Here is a 23,740-nt window from a genome sequence, read left to right as displayed (position 1 = left end):
GCTGACGAGACGTGAGACGTGTGGATCCATCTGCAAGCTTTTAATAGAGAGACGTGGTAAACAGGCAGGGTCAAACAATGGCAAACAGGTACAAGAATAGTCCTAGGGCTAGCATAGGTCACCGATCGGCAGACAGAATCACAGGGGCGAGACGAGAGGGAAAAAACCAGGAAAACAGGCAAAGATCAAAAACCGCAAAAACAGGCAAGGCAAAACAAGGAAAACACGGAGACTCGGAAAGGGGTACAGGCTAAACAATACTCAGCAGAGAAAGGTGGTTAGAGTGGGTGTTATATAGTGAATGAGGTAATTAGAAACAGCTGTGTGCAATCAGGGCAGTGTGCAAATTGTGCAAAGAATGATGGGAAATGTAGTCCGGGGTGCTATGCAACAGTTTGTGTAGTGCGAGAGTCAATGTAATGGAAAGTGGGACATCTGGTGGTGAATAAACGGAAGTCCATGAACCGAATTCGTGACACTATGCAATGTATTTTGCTATTGTAGCTATTGCTACAAATATACCCAAGCTACTTAAGACTGGTTTTGTGGTCCAGGGTCACATATAAGTGTTTAAAATGTTGTTGCCACTGCTGTCAATTACACCACATAATGCAGCATTTGAAATGTGGTAGAAATGACATTTGTTGGTTCAGAAAAATTACAAAAATAACAATGAATTTTCGACTTTATTTTTTTTAGTTTAGGATTTATCATCTAAATGTCCACAGTACCGAAAGTTCCCAACATAAACTGTGCTTAAATATGTTTAACGTAAATAATTGCTTAAAGGGGTCATATGACGTTGCTGAAAAATAACATTATTTTGTGTATTTTTTGTGTAATGAAATGTGTTTATGCAGTTTAAGGAAACACATACTGTACATTTATTGTTTCTCCTCTATGCCCTGCCTTTCTGAAATGCATAGATTTTTACAAAGCTCATTGTTCTGAAAAGCGAGGTGTGCTCTGATTGGCCGAATACCTCAAGCATGTGACATAAATGTTACACCCCTTACCATACTGTGATGCCATGTCCCGGCGCGACGAGACAAAACCAATAAAACCCATTACGTACGAGGTATTTGTTGCATCCAGTGGGGACATAATTACTGATTATAATGGCTTATACTGTCTTTTTACGCGTTGCATTGCATCGCGCCGTCTAAACATAAAACCATTTCTGCATTTGTGATCGGAGAAACAACAAACAACAAGCCCTACTGTACACTGCTCAAAACTCGCGTTTGAATCATCAGTGGCAAATCCTTTAAATATGAAAACGTACTTACAGTCTGTGAGTCAGATTTATTTGTCAGCATCATAGACTGTAGAGGGTCAGCATGCGCGCCGAAGGGGAAACAGGGGAACTGAATTCACCGGAACACCGGCATTGTAGGCTACTCTCCCAGGAAACAGTCCTCGTCCTCCGTAAAATGCGTTGCACACATCTGAATATTTGGTTTGAACTGTTCTGGAACAGTGTTGTAAATATAACTTAACCACTGATTTCTAGTTGTGTCCTCTTTTGGAAGACCAAACAAAGTAGTTTCGTTTTCATAACAAAACACACAGTGGCGGTGGCGGCGGCAACAATACTACAGCGAGAATCAAAGTTACGCCTTCTTTCTTTGCATATACATTTGGGCGGCGTTATGCAAATCTTCCCACACAGTGATGTAGACATGTGGGGGCGTGTTTAAATGAGGCGTTTTAGGAGGGCGTCGACGAATCTTTACTTTTTTAAAGAATATCTCTTTGGGTTTGAGACTTTAGTCTTTGCAACTTTAGGGACCTTATCTATTCATGAACCGCTTGTAACACTCCAAAGAGAAAGGAAAACTTGAAATCGCATCATATGACCCCTTTAATTTAGATTTAACAGGAAATATTTATTATGAATAGCTCTAAGGACCTTTATGCATTTTGTGTTCCCTCTTTCAGATCCTGGTGATAAACCTCCGGTTCTGTTGACAGCAAATATGAATTATATATCAGTTGTTTACCTCAATGGATCATCTATGCCAAATATCAAGTCCATGGAGACAAATGGGACTCAAATATTGGACTTTATTTATAGAGAAGAGTCACTCTGTTGGCTCTCATTGGCACAGGATACAGGTCAGCTGTGGTGTGCCCGCATTACCAAACTCAAAGGCTTTTCAGAAAAACGCCAGATACGGATAGGTCAGAACCTGCAAAGTAAGTACACAAGTTAAGGAATATTTTGCAACTTTGTTGATTAAGTCAGAGCAAGAGCAAACTTATGCCCTTTGAAGTTTTTATGAACTTTAGTGTTGTGTTTAATGTCCATAAATTTTCTCATTAGTCTCTTTTTTTCATTACTTTTACCTCTTGACGTGTTTAATGATCTTCTAATGAAGTGTTTAATGTTACAAGGTTGAATGAGTCAAGTGTGCATTTCAAGTCGGTTGTTGCTTTTTTGAAGAAGGCATGAATTTTTAATTGTTTCTAACTATCAGATACAAACTCTGATGACTCATGTCTAAAACGATTGGTTTCCTCCATCTAGATGTGGAGCATATGGCCATCGACTGGTTGACAGGAAACTTCTACTTCGTAGACAGAGTGAACGACCGGATATTCGTGTGCAGTGAACAGGGAGATGCATGTGCCACCATCATTGACCTGGACATCCAGAACCCTAAAGGCCTAGCGTTGGATCCAATCATGGGGTACACTTGCAAAGACAAGCATTAGGTTTCTTAATTTAGAGCTGGCCGTATATATAAGATGAGCATTAGTTGGTGAAACTGGCATGGATACATTTAAAAAAAATACTGCTATTACTATTAAAAAACATACTGGACGCATAGCTGTCATTGTACATATTCATTGTGATTGTACTGTGATTGACAGTTCATATATGAATAGTATATGTACATGGATATATGTATGAATTGTGAGTCTGAACTATCCATTTGTAATATTATCTTTACTAGTATTAGCTTTACAAAAAACTGGTTTGCTTCCATCAGTTTGTGACAAAAATAATATGATCGGGCAAGAATAAGAAGCATCTTTCATTTGTAAATAATTTAATTTAATTAGTACATAATAATAATAATAATAATAATAATAATAATAAGGAATTTTTTACATTTAATAAATATTTAATTTATAACATGTATTACTATATTGTATTATTATTATTATTATTATTATTATTATTATTATTATTATTATTATATCACCATTCTTCTTATTATTGTGTTAAAGTACCTTTTACGTAATTGTATTTAAATTTGATGTTTCACACAATTTAGATATGGAAATAAAAAAAAGTTAATAACTAGTGTCATAATCATCATCATCAATAGTTTAAATATTATTATTATTATTATAAAGTACCTTTCATTTAAAGCAATTAAATCTAAATTTAATGTATCACATAATTTAATTAAATACATTTCAAGCAAATAAGTATAAAATTATTTTTATTATTATTATTATTGTGATAAATGACCTTTCATGTAAATTAATGTAATTTAAATGTAACATATTATGTAATGCAATTATAAATTAAATAAAGTAAATAACAAGTATCAATAATAATACTAAATATAATAATAATAATAACAATACTACTAATAATGATAATATCTTCATAAGCAGTAGTTTATTAAATATTTTAAATATTATTATAATTTTAACAGTTTAACATCATCATCATTATTATTATTAATAATATTATTATTATTTAGGCCATTTGCTACATAAAAAAAAGAAAAAAAAAACCTGAATGAGTGAATACATTTTTTTGTCGTACTTTCGTTACATGGTCACTGAAGTTTAAAGAACTGATAAAAGGTCAATAAAATGACCCTTTAGAACCCTTTCCAAACAAATAGTTCATAGTTCATTAACCTATGCAAAGACATTTAGCTATTTGTACCATCTTAAAATGATCACACGTCCTGAAGGAGACTCTCAGTTGAATTTTTCATAGGAGTGAATAAATCATCCTTATCTAATGTCGAATCATCTATGCGTCTGTGACGTGAGAAACTCTTTGGTCTCTTGATAAACATTCATTTGTATGCAGTGCTGAGTTGTGCATGCTGTTGGGGCCAGTTTGCTGCTTTCAGACGACGAGGACCTGCAAACTATGAATATTGGCTTACTGTTAATGTTACCGTATATTCTACTCTTTTGGCGTACTGTTTTTCACATACTTCGAGTTCGGACATACTACACTTTTTGTGTGCTGAGTTTTGTATACTGTATAGTATGGAAGTAGGCATATTCTGACACAGCACAAGATGTGTTGCCGTTTGCATGTGAATCTCCAGTTAGCTGGTGAACATCTTGTTTATGCTGGTCCAGACCAGAATAAAAAAGTCTAGACAGGCAAAGATTGTTGACCTCTATTCAACTAAACTATATAGAAGAAGTTATTGCATATATTTTACCCAGCTGCCTTAATAGTCCGCAGTAAAGCTGTGATAAATGATGCTCCTTTGAATAACTCTTAAAGCAGTTTATTTTAAAGACTATAAAGTTTGGCCTCTGTCCCTCGTCCCTCGAACGGGCCCAAAAGTATGGTGATACAAAATTCATAGCTTCATAAATTCAGTATAAATTTCATCCATAGTTCATAGTACAGGCCAAGGGCACTGTCAATTTTTTTTTTTTTTTTCCCCCCGGAAAACAATAGATAATCCATCTGAGGCTTTTTATCAGCATTATGAGACATCTGGTGTTAACTAATACCCCGATGCGATACTTAGGAAAGAGTTTTACAAATTCCTCCTATCCCTTTTGGAAAGTGCCTGTGTGCAGGTGTTCATGGTTTATATGATTTGTATAGTTTTCAGAAGTTTTTTCATGCTTTTCAAGTGTTGTAGGCCTTTTTGTGAGTGTTCAGTGCTTTTGCTGGTTATTAGATTTAATTCCTGTGCTGGCTTGAATTTGAATGCAGTAAAGGTGACTGTGAATTCAGCAATCTTTGTTGGTCCTGGAACGACTTTCCTGTAACCCCCAATTTAGTCTCACACAGTCAGACCTTTGATTGATCAGTGTTAGATTTGGTACACATTGCATCTTATTCTAGCCAACAACCGGCCACTTAGGATCATGTAACACTGAGGACTGGAGAAATGGCTGCTGAAAATTCAGCATTGGCATCACAGGTATAAATGACCTAGTAATTTAAATTGTAATAATATTTCACAGTATTACAGTTTTTACTAGGGCTGGGTATCGAGTTCAATACTTTTTAAGCACCGACAGAAATGCCTCGATACCATCGAGTATCGAAAAACGTCTCGTCGTTCGGTACCAAATTTCCATACCTAAAGGGGTTAATCTCATCAGCGTCAGTGAGCCAATAAGCCTGCAGCACTAGCTGGTGTGTTCGACTAGAAGAGGTGTGACGCAGATCGATCAGTGTTTGACATCCTCTCTTTAGCTCTCGTGGTACTGTAATACACCGATCGGTCTGCACAGTCAGTTCACGTCAAATCGAACACACCTACTAGTTTACACCGGTTACACTCAGAGATGTGGCGCACACGTGAGGCTGTAGTGTGAATTAGGGCTGCACGATTAATCGAATGCGATTGTCATGCGCATTTTTATAGTAATGCTGGTTCTGTAATCAGCAGGAAATCATCATCACGTGCTTTCAGATGGAGCAGAATTTACTACACAGAGCCATAGTTCACTGACAAGTTAGGCAAAAAAATCGCAGACGATTTTATTGCGTGATTCTAAAATCGAAGAAATCGTTTGCGATAATGACAGCTGTTTGCATAGCTTCTCAGTGAACTACGGCTCTGTGAAGTAAATGCTGCTCCATCTGAAAGCATGTGAAAATACCACATTTAATAACATATTTTTACTCCAAACTCACTTCATAATGTCAGTCGAGTGTTTGAAATAAATCCTTCTGTGAGATGATGTGGCTTCTTACACAGAATAAGGCACGCAACATATTTCATAGTATTTAAGCAGTGATAAAGGCATTGCATTATAAATATACTTTATTTTAATGAAAAATATAATAATAAGAACTCAGATAAACCGTATATTGCCGTAGTCGTGACGTTTAATCAATGAAAGCAGTTGAATCTTCTGTTTATTACTGTCAGGATGTGTTAGTATAAAGAGAAATATCATACTGCGGCCAATTCATTCAGGTTTTGCTCAGGGTGGCTCAGTTTAATTGCACTGTTGCTGCTGCAAGGATTCAGCTATGGCACAATATTTTGAAGAATAGAAAAATAATGGGTATGAGTGGATTGATTAAATCTTAAATGGCCTTGACTTTTGATTTCTTTTACGTCAGATAGTTTGTAGATTCTGTTTTAAAACTAATCTGTTCTTGCCCCTCAGAAAACTCTTTTTCACGGACTATGGGACGGTAGCCAAGGTGGAGCGCTGCAACATGGACGGCACCAACCGAACCAGGATTGTGGAGTATAAAACTGAACAGCCGACTGCCGTGACATTGGACTTGGTTAAGAAGCTTGTCTACTGGACAGATGCTTATCTGGATTTTATCGAAGTTGTGGATTACAATGGCAAGAACAGACAAATGGTCATCCAAGGAAACTCGGTAAGATGTGCTCAATCTTGGTTTCTTCTTTTTGAATCCATGATCTTCATTCCAAAATAAGTATGAAGTATGTAAAAGTACATAGTATGTACGTGCGTAGTATGAAAATGGGTAGTATGAATGAAATTCGAACATACTACATCCGCCATGTTATCACCGTCATGTGACCTACCAGTTGCGTCGCTTCACTGCCATTCACTTCTCTCCTGTGGCTTCTTGGGATATTAAAGTGTCCATCGAATGCTCAATTCAGAATCCAGAATTTTCATCAACAAATGATTAAATATTAGTTCTAAAATTTCTGACATACTACTCTTTTGGCGTACTGTTTTTCAAATATTATGAATTTGGACGTACTCATTTTTTGACACACTGTTTTTTGAAAACTAAGAATATTGGCATACTGTTAATATTGGTGCACATTCTACTCTTTTGGCATACTGTTTTTCAAATACTATGAATTTGGACATTCTAGACATTTGGGGTACTATTTTTCAAATATTATGAATTTGGACATACTCATTTTTTGACACACTGTTTTTTGAAAACTACGAATATTGGCATACTGTTAATATTGGTGCACATTCTACTCTTTTGGCATACTGTTTTTCAAATACTATGAATTTGGACATGCTACATTTTTGGCACACTATTTTTGAAAATACAAATATTGGCGTACTGTTAATATTGACATACACTCTTTTGGCATACTTTTTTTGAATAATATGAATTCAGACATACTACTCTTTTGGCGTACAATTTCTCAAATACTATGAATTCGGACATGCTGCTCTTTTCGCGTACTAGGTGAATTCGGACATGCAATACTTGGCGTATTGTTTTTCAAATACTATGAATTTGGACATACTATTTTTTTGGCACCCTATTTTTTTAAAACTACAAATATTGGTTTACTGTTAATATTGGTGTACATACTACTCTTTTGGTGTACTATTTTTCAAATTCTATGAATTCGAACATACTACTCTTGTGGTGCACTGTTTTTTTTGCAAACTATGAATATTGGCTTACTGTTAATGTTACCGTATATTCTACTCTTTTGGCGTGCTGTTTTTCACATACTTCGAGTTCGGACATACTACACTTTTTGTGTGCTGAGTTTTGTATACTGTATAGTATGGAAGTAGGCATATTCTGACACAGCACAAGATGTGTTGCCGTTTGCATGTGAATCTCCAGTTAGCTGGTGAACATCTTGTTTATGCTGGTCCAGACCAGAATAAAAAAGTCTAGACAGGCAAAGATTGTTGACCTCTATTCAACTAAACTATATAGAAGAAGTTATTGCATATATTTTACCCAGCTGCCTTAATAGTCCGCAGTAAAGCTGTGATAAATGATGCTCCTTTGAATAACTCTTAAAGCAGTTTATTTTAAAGACTATAAAGTTTGGCCTCTGTCCCTCGTCCCTCGAACGGGCCCAAAAGTATGGTGATACAAAATTCATAGCTTCATAAATTCAGTATAAATTTCATCCATAGTTCATAGTACAGGCCAAGGGCACTGTCAATTTTTGGGGTTTTTTTTTCCCCCCCGGAAACCAATAGATAATCCATCTGAGGCTTTTTATCAGCATTATGAGACATCTGGTGTTAACTAATACCCCGATGCGATACTTAGGAAAGAGTTTTACAAATTCCTCCTATCCCTTTTGGAAAGTGCCTGTGTGCAGGTGTTCATGGTTTATATGATATGTATAGTTTTCAGAAGTTTTTTCATGCTTTTCAAGTGTTGTAGGCCTTTTTGTGAGTGTTCAGTGCTTTTGCTGGTTATTAGATTTAATTCCTGTGCTGGCTTGAATTTGAATGCAGTAAAGGTGACTGTGAATTCAGCAATCTTTGTTGGTCCTGGAACGACTTTCCTGTAACCCCCAATTTAGTCTCACACAGTCAGACCTTTGATTGATCAGTGTTAGATTTGGTACACATTGCATCTTATTCTAGCCAACAACCGGCCACTTAGGATCATGTAACACTGAGGACTGGAGAAATGGCTGCTGAAAATTCAGCATTGGCATCACAGGTATAAATGACCTAGTAATTTAAATTGTAATAATATTTCACAGTATTACAGTTTTTACTAGGGCTGGGTATCGAGTTCAATACTTTTTAAGCACCGACAGAAATGCCTCGATACCATCGAGTATCGAAAAACGTCTCGTCGTTCGGTACCAAATTTCCATACCTAAAGGGGTTAATCTCATCAGTGTCAGTGAGCCAATAAGCCTGCAGCACTAGCCGGTGTGTTCGACTAGAAGAGGTGTGACGCAGATCGATCAGTGTTTGACATCCTCTCTTTAGCTCTCGTGGTACTGTAATACACCGATCGGTCTGCACAGTCAGTTCACGTCAAATCGAACACACCTACTAGTTTACACCGGTTACACTCAGAGATGTGGCGCACACGTGAGGCTGTAGTGCGAATTAGGGCTGCACGATTAATCGAATGCGATTGTCATGCGCATTTTTATAGTAATGCTGGTTCTGTAATCAGCAGGAAATCATCATCACGTGCTTTCAGATGGAGCAGAATTTACTACACAGAGCCATAGTTCACTGACAAGTTAGGCAAAAAAATCGCAGACGATTTTATTGCGTGATTCTAAAATCGAAGAAATCGTTTGCGATAATGACAGCTGTTTGCATAGCTTCTCAGTGAACTACGGCTCTGTGAAGTAAATGCTGCTCCATCTGAAAGCATGTGAAAATACCACATTTAATAACATATTTTTACTCCAAACTCACTTCATAATGTCAGTCGAGTGTTTGAAATAAATCCTTCTGTGAGATGATGTGGCTTCTTACACAGAATAAGGCACGCAACATATTTCATAGTATTTAAGCAGTGATAAAGGCATTGCATTATAAATATACTTTATTTTAATGAAAAATATAATAATAAGAACTCAGATAAACCGTATATTGCCGTAGTCGTGACGTTTAATCAATGAAAGCAGTTGAATCTTCTGTTTATTTAGCTGCAGCGATAGGCATTTCCTGGGTTTCTTCTGCGAGGCGTATTTGGAGTTTCAGCGCGCGAGAGAGAGTGCGCGTTGGCCTTTGGATGGAGATTTACTGCTGATCACAGAACCGTGCTTCACTGAAAGATACGCATGACAATCGCAGCTTCTGCCGAATCTCGATCTCGTGGCGTTTCCACTGTGTTTCAAGCCAGCTTTCCACTATCTCCGACAAACGACAAGCGACAAACCGGTCATTCAGTCATTAATTTCCAATAGAGAGCTGCGTGGAGTTCCGATCATATGCAGATGTCCGTTCATACTACACGACCGAAAGCGCGTATTATGTGCGTGTTAAGCTGCTAATGCTCATCAGTAAATCAGTGGAAAATAAATAGAAATCATGATTCTGTCTGAGCTATGCGTTTTAAAACGAACACGCACTAGTGTAAATGTAGCCTAACAGATGTGTAAACTGAAGACTATTTGAGCTTTATTAAAACTATTTGCACTGATTTATTGTGTTGGTTACATTTTGTTCCTTTTGTGCAGTAGCTCGGGAGATGAGTCTCTGAGTTTGTATAAACATCAACAAGCTGAAAAATAAAATTAAAAAAGTTTTTTTTTTTTAGATAATGTAATCTTGTTAAAATTGATTTCATAAAATTGGTATCGAAAAAAGTATCTTTCAGGTGTTCCTGTTTTACGGGAAAGGACGACCTGGGGTTATCCGAGGTCTGGATATGAATGTCAAGTCTGGAGATGAACATTTGATTCAAATCGAAGGGCTCGTGAGTCCCAGAGCGCTGGATTTCCATGCAGAGAGTAGCTACATCTATTTTGCCGACACCACAAGCTTCCTAATTGGACGGCAGAAGATTGACGGAACTGCTCGGGAAACGATCCTTAAGGATGGTATGTTCATCATGACTTCTTAGAGATTAATGTTGGATTTTGTATAAGTCTGTTGAGCCGTACCACAATTTAATTTTGTAAAAAGGTCTTAAATATTCTCTAACAAACTCATTTTCACTTTGGCTCGGTAATCATCTGTGCATCCATGTGGCGTGGTACGGTAGAATCAGGCCACCTGTACTTGAGCAATACTGTTGCCGTTGTTTTCCAAATGGGAAGTTATTTATCATACATTTTGTGCAGTTCTATCATCGGGGAAGCTCGCTGGTCGATACGCATAATTTCACTGGGAAGAATTAGAGGAGGACAGTGATTAATTGAGCTGTCTTTGATGTTATCATGCTAAAAGAACAACATTTTCTCAATTTCTTTCTGCTCTCTCTTTCTCCAGAGCTGGATAATGTTGAGGGTATTTCAGTAGACTGGATCGGTAATAACCTGTTCTGGACAAATGACGGTTATAGAAAGACCATCAGTGTGGCCGGGCTGGACCGGCCCTCGCAGACCAGGAGAACGCTTTTAGAAGGCAATATGTCCCATCCCAGGGCCATTGTTGTGGATCCTCTAAACGGGTAAGCCCATAATACCTTTCCTGCTTACAGAAGCATTTAAAAGATTTCAGTCTGCTAAAGCCTTGGATGAAATCCAGCCTTTTAAAGTGCATTGGGGCGGGATGTTTGCCCTTTTTCTCTTAGAGATTTCATCAAGAAATTTCAGCAAACCTGTGCTTCCTCTGGTTTCATTAACAAAAAGCACTGTGGTGGTATTAGATGACAATACCATGGTACTATATATTATGGTGCTATACTACCACAGTATTTACATACTTTGAACCAGGGCCATGCACAGACATTTTGAGGGGCAGTGGCCCAAACCAAAAAAACTAAGGCACTAAGGGGGTGGGTGTTTGTTAAATGGCTGCCTCACTCTCCATATCTTCCTGTTCTGCCTCTGTCTCTCCATATCTTCCTGTTCTGCCTCTGTCTCTCCCTCTCTGTCTCATGGTATTGCCTTTCTTTCTCAATCTGAACATTTTCTGTCTCTGGCTCAGTTCCAAGACCTTCACTTTTACTTTGTTGAGTTGACTCTGGGGCAGTTTCATCTTAATATAGAGAATGAATAACAAACCTTTTACAGTCATATTGTAAATACAATTGTTAGGCTTAGTGCTAATTCAATTTATGTTGTTGTAATGTAATTACTTGTTCATTCAAATAATTTAATGTCTATCTTTCTTTTTATCACACTCTAGCATATCCCTCTGCTGTCAGCCAGGGGTGCGTTTCCCGTACAACTACGTAACTTGCTGATTAACCACCATAGTACGATGCATTGTTGTGGAAACGAACTAGCTAGTCACAACTGTTTCCCGAAACCATGGTACCTGTGTCGCAGATCCATCATTTAAACCACGTTGGTTTGAGCTGTCGTTATGACGTTGTTCTTCTTCTTCTTTGATCTAATAGCCGACTGGTGCCATGAGCATATACCGCCACCTACAGTAATTTGGTTTTATTTTCTCTTTTCTTTGACTCGAATTACGCTTTTGAAATGACGTTACGTAGGAGTGGAGTAATAACGCAACATTCATTTGTTCTGCAATAAATTATATGCATACACACACGGAGTTATTGGGATCTTTTCTGATCCCAATTCTATAATTTCACAATTTCATATAAATACCATTTCTCATTTAATATTGATAGGCTACTTAAGCACAACTGAAAAAAGTAAAAAAAAACTGATGTACTCTTGTGGACATCTGTTGCTATTCATTTTTCCTATTCAAGTCCCCTTGCCATTCAGCCATGTGATAATGAAAATTACACAAACCCCAATTTTCAAAGCATGAAATTGCAGTTCTTTTGGAGGAGGTGGAAAATAATAAAATCCAGCTATTTTCAAAGCTGAAAAACAGCATTACAAATGCTGACAAAAAGAAAATCTGGGCAGAAATCACTCAAAAAATAAATGGTGCTCGCTTTACGAACGAAGCCCAGAAGAAGTCAGGAATAAGTGGAGGGACTTCGCAAGTGTGACAAAACGGAGGGATGCGGCATGTAAGAGGGAAGCAAACAGGACTGGTGGGGGTATCAATTCAGTTCCTCCTCTCACTACAGAGGAAGAGAAAGTTTTGGCCATCCTGGGGCCTGAAGCATTGGAAGGGATCCTTGGAGGTATAGATGCATGTGCATCAACCAGGCCTTTGCCTTCAAAGTTCAGGCCTCCAACATCAGGCCCTCTCCAGTCTGGCCCTTCAACATCAGGCCTTCTCCAGCCTGGGCCTTCAAAATCCCCAAAGGGTCCTTGTCTATTGCTCTCTTCCCCTGATTCACCTCCGTCTGAGTCCTCTGACACAGAAGGCGACGCAGAAGTCAGGCAGTGTATATAAATGCCTGAGCAGCATCCAGCCACCATTGCAGTTTAAACCATTTGTTTAATCTGACATAACTTCTGTTAAATATTTAGTTTATATATATAAACATATATATATACACACATAGGGACACATTTTACCCCCCTTGACTCACTATCTGATGATGCCATCTTAAGAAAATTCTGGCTTCCAAGGGCCAAGATCCTTGAACTACTACAGGTTGTGAAATCACACCTTCAGAGGGCAACAAGAAGAGACAACGCCTTAAGTTCAGTGTTGCAGTTGTTAGCTACACTGCATTATTATGCTGTTGGAAGTTTTATAGAGTTTTATAGAGGTGGTGGGTTTTATAGAGGCCTGGGGCTCAGCAAATCTTCAGTCAGCAAAACTGTGACAGCAGTAACACCTTTGCTGTTACAGCTTATGAAGAACATCCTGATTTCCCCCCAAACTCCTGAAGAAATCCAGCTGGCCAATCAACAGTTCTACAGTATTGACAACATCGTATTTGGCTAACGATGCTTTTGGGTTAACACTCCCCAGTTTAACAGTCTTACCTGTCTGATTTGGCTGATGCTCAGTGGGCTCTTCCTCACTCTCTGAGCCTGCTTCTACAAGTATAAATATTAGACATTTCATTTAATATTATACAGCATAAATCTATATTATATAAACAACTCATTTAGAGCATTTATATTATATTTTTACCCATGTATAGGCCTACTATTAATATGAATTTAATGAAATTTTAGCCTATAAATGATAGTATCAACTATAAGACAAGTGATTTTAATGTGAAATATACTTAATTACAAGAATTAAAGTGTGACAAACTGCTAAATATTCTATATATATGACCCTTGACCACAAAACCAGTCATAAGTAGCACAGGTATATTTGCAGCAATAGCCAATAATACATTGTATGCATGGGTCAAAATGATCGATTTTTCTTTTATGCCAAAAATCATTAGGATATGAAGATGTTCCATGATCAAAACTTAATTTTTAATTAGTAATATGCATTTGGACAACTTTAAATGCGATTTTCTCAATATTTAGATTTTTTTTTTGCACCCTCAGATTCCAGATTTTCAAATATTTAACCATTTGTTTAATCTGACATAACTTCTGTTAAATATTAGACAAGTGATTTTAATGTGAAATATACTTAATTACAAGAATTCAAGTGTGACAAACTGCTAAATATTCTATATATATGACCCTTGACCACAAAACCAGTCATAAGTAGCACAGGTATATTTGCAGCAATAGCCAATAATACATTGTATGCATGGGTCAAAATGATCGATTTTTCTTTTATGCCAAAAATCATTAGGATATGAAGATGTTCCATGATCAAAACTTAATTTTTAATTAGTAATATGCATTTGGACAACTTTAAATGCGATTTTCTCAATATTTAGATTTTTTTTTTGCACCCTCAGATTCCAGATTTTCAAATAGTTGTATCTTGGCCAAATATTGTCCTATCCTAACAAGCCATACATCAATGGAATTTCAAAAACAAATGGACCCTTATGACTGGTTTTGTGGTCCATGGTCACGTAGGCCTATGGTGATTGACCTGCTGGCTTGCTGGAGCTTTAAATTCATGTTTGCAATGTTGAACTGTCCAAAAACATAGTATTACAATGGTATGTAAAGTATTACAATGTAAGAAATAATAAACTGATAATGGAAAAAAAAATTCATAGTATTCTTGAAAGTACCTTGGAGTACCACACAAATACCATGGTACATACATTTCAGAAGCAACAGTTATTTCAAAGTAGTATAGTATTACCATCCGAAAACCATCTATATAAAAAACATGTAAAATTATGGTACTTTGATATATGGCACTGAATAATTATAACACAATTCTGAAGAATACCATGGAATTACCATAGTATGCACCCAAGAAACCATAGTATTATATGATGGTAAATGTGAAAAAAAAAAAATCTATTACTATAGCTCCAAAAAACATGGTACTATATGGTTATACTGATGTATGTGTCACCTTGGAGTTACAAAACACATTTATTCAATAATATTGTTTATTTAAATCTAAGAGAGGAAGTTGCAGATGTGCTATTGTGTCAAAGGGAGCTAATGCGAACATCCTCATTCGATGTCATTGCTCAGATGGAAAGGCTTAAAGGGAATATGGAGACTCCATGACTGCGAATCGCTGCCTTGGCAGAACTTTGAAGCCTGACATAAGAGGTTTAAAAGTTTAAAGGCAGGTTCCAGTTTCTGCTTATATTTTAGTGACTTCTTACCATGTGCTGTACACTTGACATGTTTATCCTCATAATGGGTTTCTGGATTGGGTTGTCTGTTTTTAATAGCTTTGATGTCTTGGAATTCAGATAATTTAATTGCAAATAAGACCTGTAGTCTTTGGAACAATTACCAGTAATCAGTTTTAATCTGCAATTAATCTGTAATTGTGTTACTAGAAATTGGTTTAAAATTTCTATCAGTCTAAGTTTTTTGGAACTTCTGATCATCGCTTATAAGCTTTAGCTGCCGGTATGCTGAATATTCAATACCTATCCCAGCTTAATCTCTCCCCTTTTAAATTCTATTTCCCTTTCTAAAAACTGTCCTTTGCCGTGTCTGTCCTTTCGTATCCCATGTACGCATTTAATTTCCTGTCTGTGCTAACATGATAAGATGGAGGATTAGCTGTTATGACTCTAGGTCCTGATCGCATTTGCTCTCCATCTCCATCACTCGCCTGATTTGCCTGTTCACAGCAGGTGCTGTCACTCAAAGCCCCGCCTCATGAATTATTCAACAGGTCACTGAATATGAGTCGGGGGAGTTCCTTCTGTCATGTTATGTTAGGCTACGTTCAAATGCACAAGGCCGTGTCACAGTGTTAAGTTTATGCTATGAAATGTGAGCGATTTGAACTTGGAAAAAAAGGACCTTGTAAGATTTGCAGAACAAAAACTTTTGGCTTCCAAATAAATCATGAATTAATAATAACATCCAATTATACAAGCTTCTTTTTTAGATGATTATGTGTAGATATTTCCCTTAATTCATTTAAAGATTATTTTACGGTGATATGTCTTTTAGAAGACACCTTTGAGCAAACCCAGCTTAAGCTGGTAGCTGTGTTTTGGAATGTGATACTTGGTTATTAAGTGGTCCAACCTGGTGCCAGTTGCATAAATATAACCAGTATGTTAAGACTGTGTCTTAAGAACTAGTTTGACCAACTAGTAGTTAAACAAGTTACTTTTTGGATTCAAATGAGACCAATCTACTCTTTCTAACTGACTTTTAAAAGTTATGACCAAGCTTGAAGGAAAAACAAAAGACTAGTCTAAGCAGTTTATGAAAACATCAGCATTCCAAAATCCAATTTGACCAGCTTGAACTGGTATAGCTAGCTGGTACACGGTTTGTTCCTGGTCCAAGATGGTCTACCAGCTTATTACCTGCTTGGACCAGCTAGAAACTAGCTACAATGTTCCAAAACACATCTCCCAGCTGGATTTTTTTTAAAAGCTGGAACTCAGTAGTCAGTCTAACTGTTTTTAGTTCTGGTTTGTGGCATTCAAATCCTGCATCTCAGGGAATTTCTCATTTGCTTAATGGTGCCCAGTAAGGAATGTTGGTGTCACCACTGGACTTCTTAACTAGCTTGAGAAGCATGGTGAACTATATTTTCCAGAAACACCATGATGGTGGATTGATGTAAATCTTGGAAACACTACCAGTTGGAAAAGGTATGGGCAACTCTGGCCCTCGAGATTCACTTTTATGCTGCATTCCATTTGTACTCTGAAGTTGAAAATTCCAAGTTCCCAGTAGGAACTTTTATCTGGAACGCCCTCTCAAGTCGGAACTCCGACTCAAAATTTAGGAGGAATCGCAACAACTCCAACTTCAGAATCCAATATGGTTGCTCAGTGCATCAACAGAAGAGAAACAGTAGTAAAATATTAGCACTTATGTCTCAATAAACTCAGTGGTGCACACAGTACTATCCAACCTCTATTTGTGGACATGAAACTATGAAGTTATCTGTACAAAATACAGCTTTTATGTGTTTTTTATTGATCGGTATTGCTAACAATGGACGTGTCCATCTTGGTCTTCTGACTTCTCTACTGGAACACAGTCCACTTGGGTGTGAAGGCATTCCCAGCTCCGACATCTGAGTTCCTAGGTAAATTGAATGCAGCATTAGCTCCAACCCTAATTAAACACACCTGAAAAATCTAACCAAAGTCTTGAAGATCACAAGCATCCGTTTTTGATTAGTCTTTGTAGGACAGTAGATTTCCAAGGCCAGAGTTTCCCACACCTGAGACACCAGAACCACGCTAATCTGTTTTAAACCATAGAGCAACATGGAAATGTATTTGCTGGTCCTCTTCAGCAGGGTGTCATGATCTTAAAGATATCAATTCTCAATTGGTTTCTTAGATGGATGTATTGGACGGACTGGGAGGAGGATGAGTTAATTGACAGCAGAGGGAGGATAGAGAAAGCCTGGATGGATGGATCTCACCGTCAGATCTTTGTCACATCCAACATGCTGTGGCCCAACGGCCTCACTCTGGACCACTCCTCCAGCGTCATGTACTGGTGTGATGCCTACTATGACCACATTGAGAAAATCTACCTCAACGGCAGCCACAGAACGGTTAGTAAATGAGTGAGTCAGTTCTTTAGTTCTTGGATACCTCCGTTCCTCTCTATGTTGTTCTCAATATTTCCCTGTGACTCAAAAACTTGATCTACTTCTCACAGGTGGTGTACAGCGGGAAAGAGTTGAATCACCCATTTGGGATTGCGCATTACCAGAATTACATATTCTGGACGGATTACATGAACGCCTCAATATTCCGTCTGGATTTGTCATCCAATGATGTTGCCCTACTGCGAGCAGAAAGACCTCCTCTCTTCGGGATTCAGGTGTATGACCCGCAGAGCCAGAAAGGTAAATATGAAGTGACATGAGGTGTAGTGATGTGACGTGTGGCCAAGTATGGTGTCCCAAACTCGGAATTTGTGCTCTGCATTTATCGCATCTAAGTGCACACACACAGCAGTGAGTAGTGAACGTACACACACACACACACCGTGAACACACACCCGGAGCAGTGGGAAGCCATTTTTGCTGCGGCACCCAGGAAGCATTTGGGGTTCGGTGCCTTTCTCAAGGGTCTCACCTCAGTCGTGGTATTGAGGGTGGAAGAGAGCGCTGGTCATTCACTCCCCCCACCTACAATCCCTGATGGTACCGGGACTCGAACAAGTCCGACTCTCTAACCATTAGGCCATGACTGAATATGTATGCCTTAGATTTAAAGCCGCAATGAATTCTTGAAGCCTTGCCAAGGGCTGCAATGATATAGAAGGACATTGATATCTAGCTATTGACTGTCTTCCAGAAACTCTAAGATTTAAATTGCCTGAGTTCTGAGAGGTTGTCTGATTCTTTATATATCACCATGCCATAGCTTTGCCCAGAGGCCAATTCCTGTGTTGGCACACACATGGTATACCGTACGATATATGGAAATTAAATATTATTACCCCATATGCATTCACCTTTTAAACAGCTGAACATTCTAGAAACAAATGCCACACCGGCAAGTCCCTGGATTTGAATAAATGCTTTGCAATGGATATTCCCCGTGTAGGATATTTAATGGTAATTTTAACCTTAAGACTTCATGATCCAAGCATTTTTGGGACTCAGATCAAATAAGCCTAACTTCTTTCATATTTTAAAGGCTAATTTGAAGGCATTTGCAGGAAATTTGTATGATTTGTCATTCTGAGGTTCTGGATCCATATCTCCACTTATGTCTCCAATGACGAGCAATTGTTCTGAGAAACTGGGCAGATTTTTGGCACCTATACTCAATTTAGTGACATTTTTCTCCATCGCCCTACTGTGCAGAAATGGGTACATCAAAATTACAGGGGAATTTACAAAGACAGAATTGTGCCACTGATGGTGACTTTTGCACACATTTTCTTTCACAAAATCACTGTATTTGGTGGCTTAACTTGTTCTTGACAACGTGAAATGGCTTTGATCATAACTGACCTCTTATTTATACATGTCATATGCGCTGTGAGCTAGGTGACTGAGGATGATGATGAATGTTCGGTTTTGTCTGCAACTTTTGCTCAAGGTTAATTGCTATGGCAGCTCCTGTAGAGTTACTCGTATGTTGCATCTGTTAGAGACACTGAATGTCATCCTTAATGACAGCCAGCCAATGGCAGGCCAGGATTGACCAAGCCATTTCAAGTGCAGTAGGAATGTGAATTGTTCTCAAACTTCAATGACCTGCTAAACAAACAAACAAACGGAGGTATAGCAACATTCTGGTTTAAATATCCGCTAATGGGTCTCAATAATGTATACTTCAATGGATAGTAAAGGTGTTGCAAACTTTTCCAAGGTGGTCGATGGTTGTAATTCATATGCTGATGTTCTTAATTAACAGCTTGGAAATCCTGTTTACGCTACTGATGTTGACCAGATGTTCGATGCATAACTTCGTCACCTGTGATCAGAGCTACTGGCAGTCATAAGCACCTGCCAATGTGCAACACAGAGGTCTGAACCTGCCCACTGAAGCACTCAACACTGGATAGTGAATTCACACGCTAAGCTAATGCAGCCAAGTTGGAACTGTGCTGAATATATAATAACCTGCCAGATTTTAATGGAAATGACAAGCCTTTGTTTTGTAGAGTTACTCGTATGTTGCATCTGGTAGAGACACTGAATGTCATCCTTAATGACAGCCAGCCAATGGCAGGCCAGGATTGACCAAGCCATTTCAAGTGCAGTAGGAATGTGAATTGTTCTCAAACTTCAATGACCTGCTAAACAAACAAACAAACAAACAAACAAACAAACAAACAAACGGAGGTATAGCAACATTCTGGTTTAAATATCCGCTAATGGGTCTCAATAATGTATACTTCAATGGATAGTAAAGGTGTTGCAAACTTTTCCAAGGTGGTCGATGGTTGTAATTCATATGCTGATGTTCTTAATTAACAGCTTGGAAATCCTGTTTACGCTACTGATGTTGACCAGATGTTCGATGCATAATTTCGTCACCTGTGATCAGAGCTACTGGCAGTCATAAGCACCTGCCAATGTGCAACACAGAGGTCTGAACCTGCCCACTGAAGCACTCAACACTGGATAGTGAATTCACACGCTAAGCTAATGCAGCCAAGTTGGAACTGTGCTGAATATATAATAACCTGCCAGATTTTAATGGAAATGACAAGCCTTTGTTTGTCAAATCTAAACTTTACTGAACATGTCTAGCTGTTGTACCATTCCTTGTACAACATTTGTGTGTAATTTTGGATTTGATAATTAGCATGCACTGTTTAACTCTTTCTTGAGATGTCACCCAATATATAAGCTACATGTTGATTTGCATTACAATGCTAAGTGCATGTTACAAACATTTCGGGAAAGCAAATAGTCTAATGTTCGCTATTTATCATTTTACAAGCTTCACTTAGCTCTGTTCAGGAGTTGAGTTAGAGTTGTTGTCGCGTTTTGCTACATTAGCTTGCTATGACTCATTTTTTTTGCCTGACTTGACAATTGAGATTGAGCTTGATATCATTTGCTCAGAACTGTTGTTCTATGAAATGGTCAGTGGTTTCAGTTTACAGTCTCGTATTCACATAAAATGTTTAGCATTTCCCTCAGGAAATGATATAGATGTCTGAATGGTTTTGTTTTTCTATGTAATTGCATTCTGGAGCCCAAAAAATACTTATTTTTTTTTTTAAATCTGCTATGTGACTGGAGCACTGCTTCTCCTTCTAAAATTGCATTAAAATGCGAAAATGACATGTTTATCTATGTACATATGATTTATATACATGGTAATTTGCACTCACAATGCAATATGACATTTTAGCAACTAAAAGCGAAAAGCACTGTTCAATTAATGTGATCTGCTTTAATCTGCATTAATCTCTGCAGATGATTCAGTGGACACATGTCCTGTAGAGTCCAACTGATGGCATTCTTCACTGGGAGTCAATGCCAGATACTTGTATCATTGATTTTAATGGCGCTAAGATCAATATTCATTGGACAAGAGACTCTGAGCATGTTCTTTCATGTCCTCTCCGGATGCTGGACTTCACTGAGAGAGCTATTTGCATTGGAAAAATTTTTCATTTGGTGTGCTTGGACATGCAGTTAGTTGAAGTCTGTGGTAAAGCATTTAGTTTAACGCTCATGAATTTGTTCCTTGCGTACTTGTTATGAAACACTACTAAAAAATAAGAGCCAATGTGATTAACATGTAACATGTTCAAATCCTTTTAGTGAATGGAAAGTTTGTTTAGATGGTTCAAGTAAGTGATTCAATAATTAACTTGAGTTAAGTGCAGCCACGTTCACTGTTGTTTAGCCAATGTTCACAAAATTCTTTATGAATCCACATGACTGGGAATTTTCCATCAGGATGAAAGATTTCCCCTTGCTGATTTTCAGTTTCAAGTTTGTTACATGAATTCAGCCGCTGACCAACAGAAACTGCACTACTGTTCGTTAATCTTTTTTTGAAGCAAAATAGTCCTGCTTCAAAAGTGGGTGGAAAAATTGTGAAATTTTTAATTATAATTCAGTTATTTATTTTAGTTAAATATTTTCATTCAATAATGCTAAATTGTAATAATTCTGAAATTTTATATTTCAGAAAATATTTTTGTTCAGTAATGCTGTTCATGACTATTTTTCGACTCGGCTATATAAACAGGACATTTTATTGTTGTATTTAGTACACATTTATATTTTTCAGTGTAATATTGTCACTAATTAAAATTTTCATTGGTTTACAGACAGAAAAAATTGCTCTAATATAAAAATGTACATAAAATATATTCACTTAAGAAACTTTAATTTACTGTAGTATGTCTATGTAATTTTTGTTAGTAGCTTATAGCGTAGCTAATTACTTAAATGACTGGAAGCTGCCGTTTCAAAACAGATACTCCAACAGATTTTGAACACAAATATATGGAAATTATGGTTTATCTGACATCTTCAATTGTGTATATTGTCTCCAAACTGCATTAAATATCACATTTATCTTTCTTTTCATTCATCGTCGTGCATTTTTCCTCAGGTAATAACCAATGTTCAGCAAATCACGGGGGCTGCAGCCCTTCGGCTCTATGCCTCGCTACGCCTGCAGGCCATGTGTGCACCTGCGCAGACGACCAACATCTGGAGAAAGACAACGTCACCTGTTCATGTAAGCTTCCATTAGTCATTTGGTATCATTAACCAGGCATAATACTACAAACCTAATTCCAAAAAAGTTGGGACACTGTACAAATTATGAGTAAAAAAGGAATGGAATAATTTACAAATCTCATAAACTTATATTTAATTCACAATAGAATATAGATAACATATCAAATGTTGAAAGTGAGACATTTTGAAATGTCATGCCAAATATTGGCTCATTTTGGATTTCATGAGAGCTACACATTCCAAAAAAGTTGGGACAGGTAGCAATAAGAGGCCGGAAAAGTTAAATGTACATATAAGGAACAGCTGGAAGACCAATTTGCAACTTATTAGGTCAATTGGCAACATAATTGGGTATAAAAAGAGCCTCTCAGAGTAGCAGTGTCTCTCAGAAGTCAAGATGGGCAGAGGATCACCAATTCCCCCAATGCTGCAGCGAAAAATAGTGGAGCAATATCAGAAAGGAGCTTCTCAGAGAACAATTGCAAAGAGTTTGAAGTTATCATCATCTACAGTGCATAATATCATCCAAAGATTCAGAGAATCTGGAACAATCTCTGTGCGTAAGGGTAAAGGCCGGAAAACCATACTGGATGCCCGTGATCTTCGGGCCCTTAGACGGCACTGCATCACATACAGGAATGCTACTGTAATGGAAATCACAACATGGGCTCAGGAATACTTCCAGAAAACATTGTCGGTGAACCCAATCCACCGTGCCATTCGCCGTTGCCAGCTAAAACTCTATAGGTCAAAAAACAAGCCATATCTAAACATGATCCAGAAGCGCAGGCGTTTTCTCTGGGCCAAGGCTCATTTAAAATGGACTGTGGCAAAGTGGAAAACTGTTCTGTGGTCAGACGAATCAAAATTTGAAGTTCTTTTTGGAAAACTGGGACGCCATGTCATCCGGACTAAAGAGGACAAGGACAACCCAAGTTGTTATCAGCGCTCAGTTCAGAAGCCTGCATCTCTGATGGTATGGGGTTGCATGAGTGCGTGTGGCATGGGCAGCTTACACATCTGGAAAGGCACCATCAATGCTGAAAGGTATATCCAAGTTCTAGAACAACATATGCTCCCATACAGATGTCGTCTCTTTCAGGGAAGACCTTGCATTTTCCAACATGACAATGCCAGACCACATACTGCATCAATTACAACATCATGGCTGCGTAGAAGGATCCGGGTACTGAAATGGCCAGCCTGCAGTCCAGATCTTTCACCCATAGAAAACATTTGGCACATCATAAAGAGGAAGATGCGACAAAGAAGACCTAAGACAGTTGAGCAACTAGAAGCCTGTATTAGACAAGAATGGGACAACATTCCTATTCCTAAACTTGAGCAACTTGTCTCCTCAGTCCCCAGACATTTGCAGACTGTTATAAAAAGAAGAGGGGATGCCACACAGTGGTAAACATGGCCTTGTCCCAACTTTTTTGAGATGTGTTGATGCCATGAAATTTAAAATCAACTTATTTTTCCCTTAAAATGATACATTTTCTCAGTTTAAACATTTGATATGTCATCTATGTTGTATTCTGAATAAAATATTGAAATTTGAAACTTCCACATCATTGCATTCTGTTTTATT

General features: G+C 37.8%; 1 protein-coding gene across 1 annotated transcript in view; it reads left to right on the top strand.

Annotated features, from left to right (window-relative positions):
- lrp1ba (low density lipoprotein receptor-related protein 1Ba) overlaps nt 1-23,740 on the top strand; it is a 286,420-nt gene that overhangs the window by 65,817 nt on the left and 196,863 nt on the right. Inside the window, exons 6-13 of the mRNA XM_016292960.1 lie at nt 1,942-2,199; nt 2,531-2,693; nt 6,355-6,577; nt 10,250-10,472; nt 10,864-11,044; nt 17,304-17,523; nt 17,631-17,820; nt 22,016-22,144. Coding sequence (XP_016148446.1) covers nt 1,942-2,199; nt 2,531-2,693; nt 6,355-6,577; nt 10,250-10,472; nt 10,864-11,044; nt 17,304-17,523; nt 17,631-17,820; nt 22,016-22,144 — 1,587 coding nt within the window. The remainder of the gene's footprint in view (nt 1-1,941; nt 2,200-2,530; nt 2,694-6,354; nt 6,578-10,249; nt 10,473-10,863; nt 11,045-17,303; nt 17,524-17,630; nt 17,821-22,015; nt 22,145-23,740) is intronic.

This window comes from Sinocyclocheilus grahami, unplaced genomic scaffold (genome assembly GCF_001515645.1).
Source record: "Sinocyclocheilus grahami isolate Dianchi unplaced genomic scaffold, SAMN03320097.WGS_v1.1 scaffold295.1, whole genome shotgun sequence".
NCBI classification, from domain to species: Eukaryota; Metazoa; Chordata; class Actinopteri; order Cypriniformes; family Cyprinidae; genus Sinocyclocheilus; species Sinocyclocheilus grahami.
This window is presented reverse-complemented; position numbering and strand designations above follow the sequence as displayed.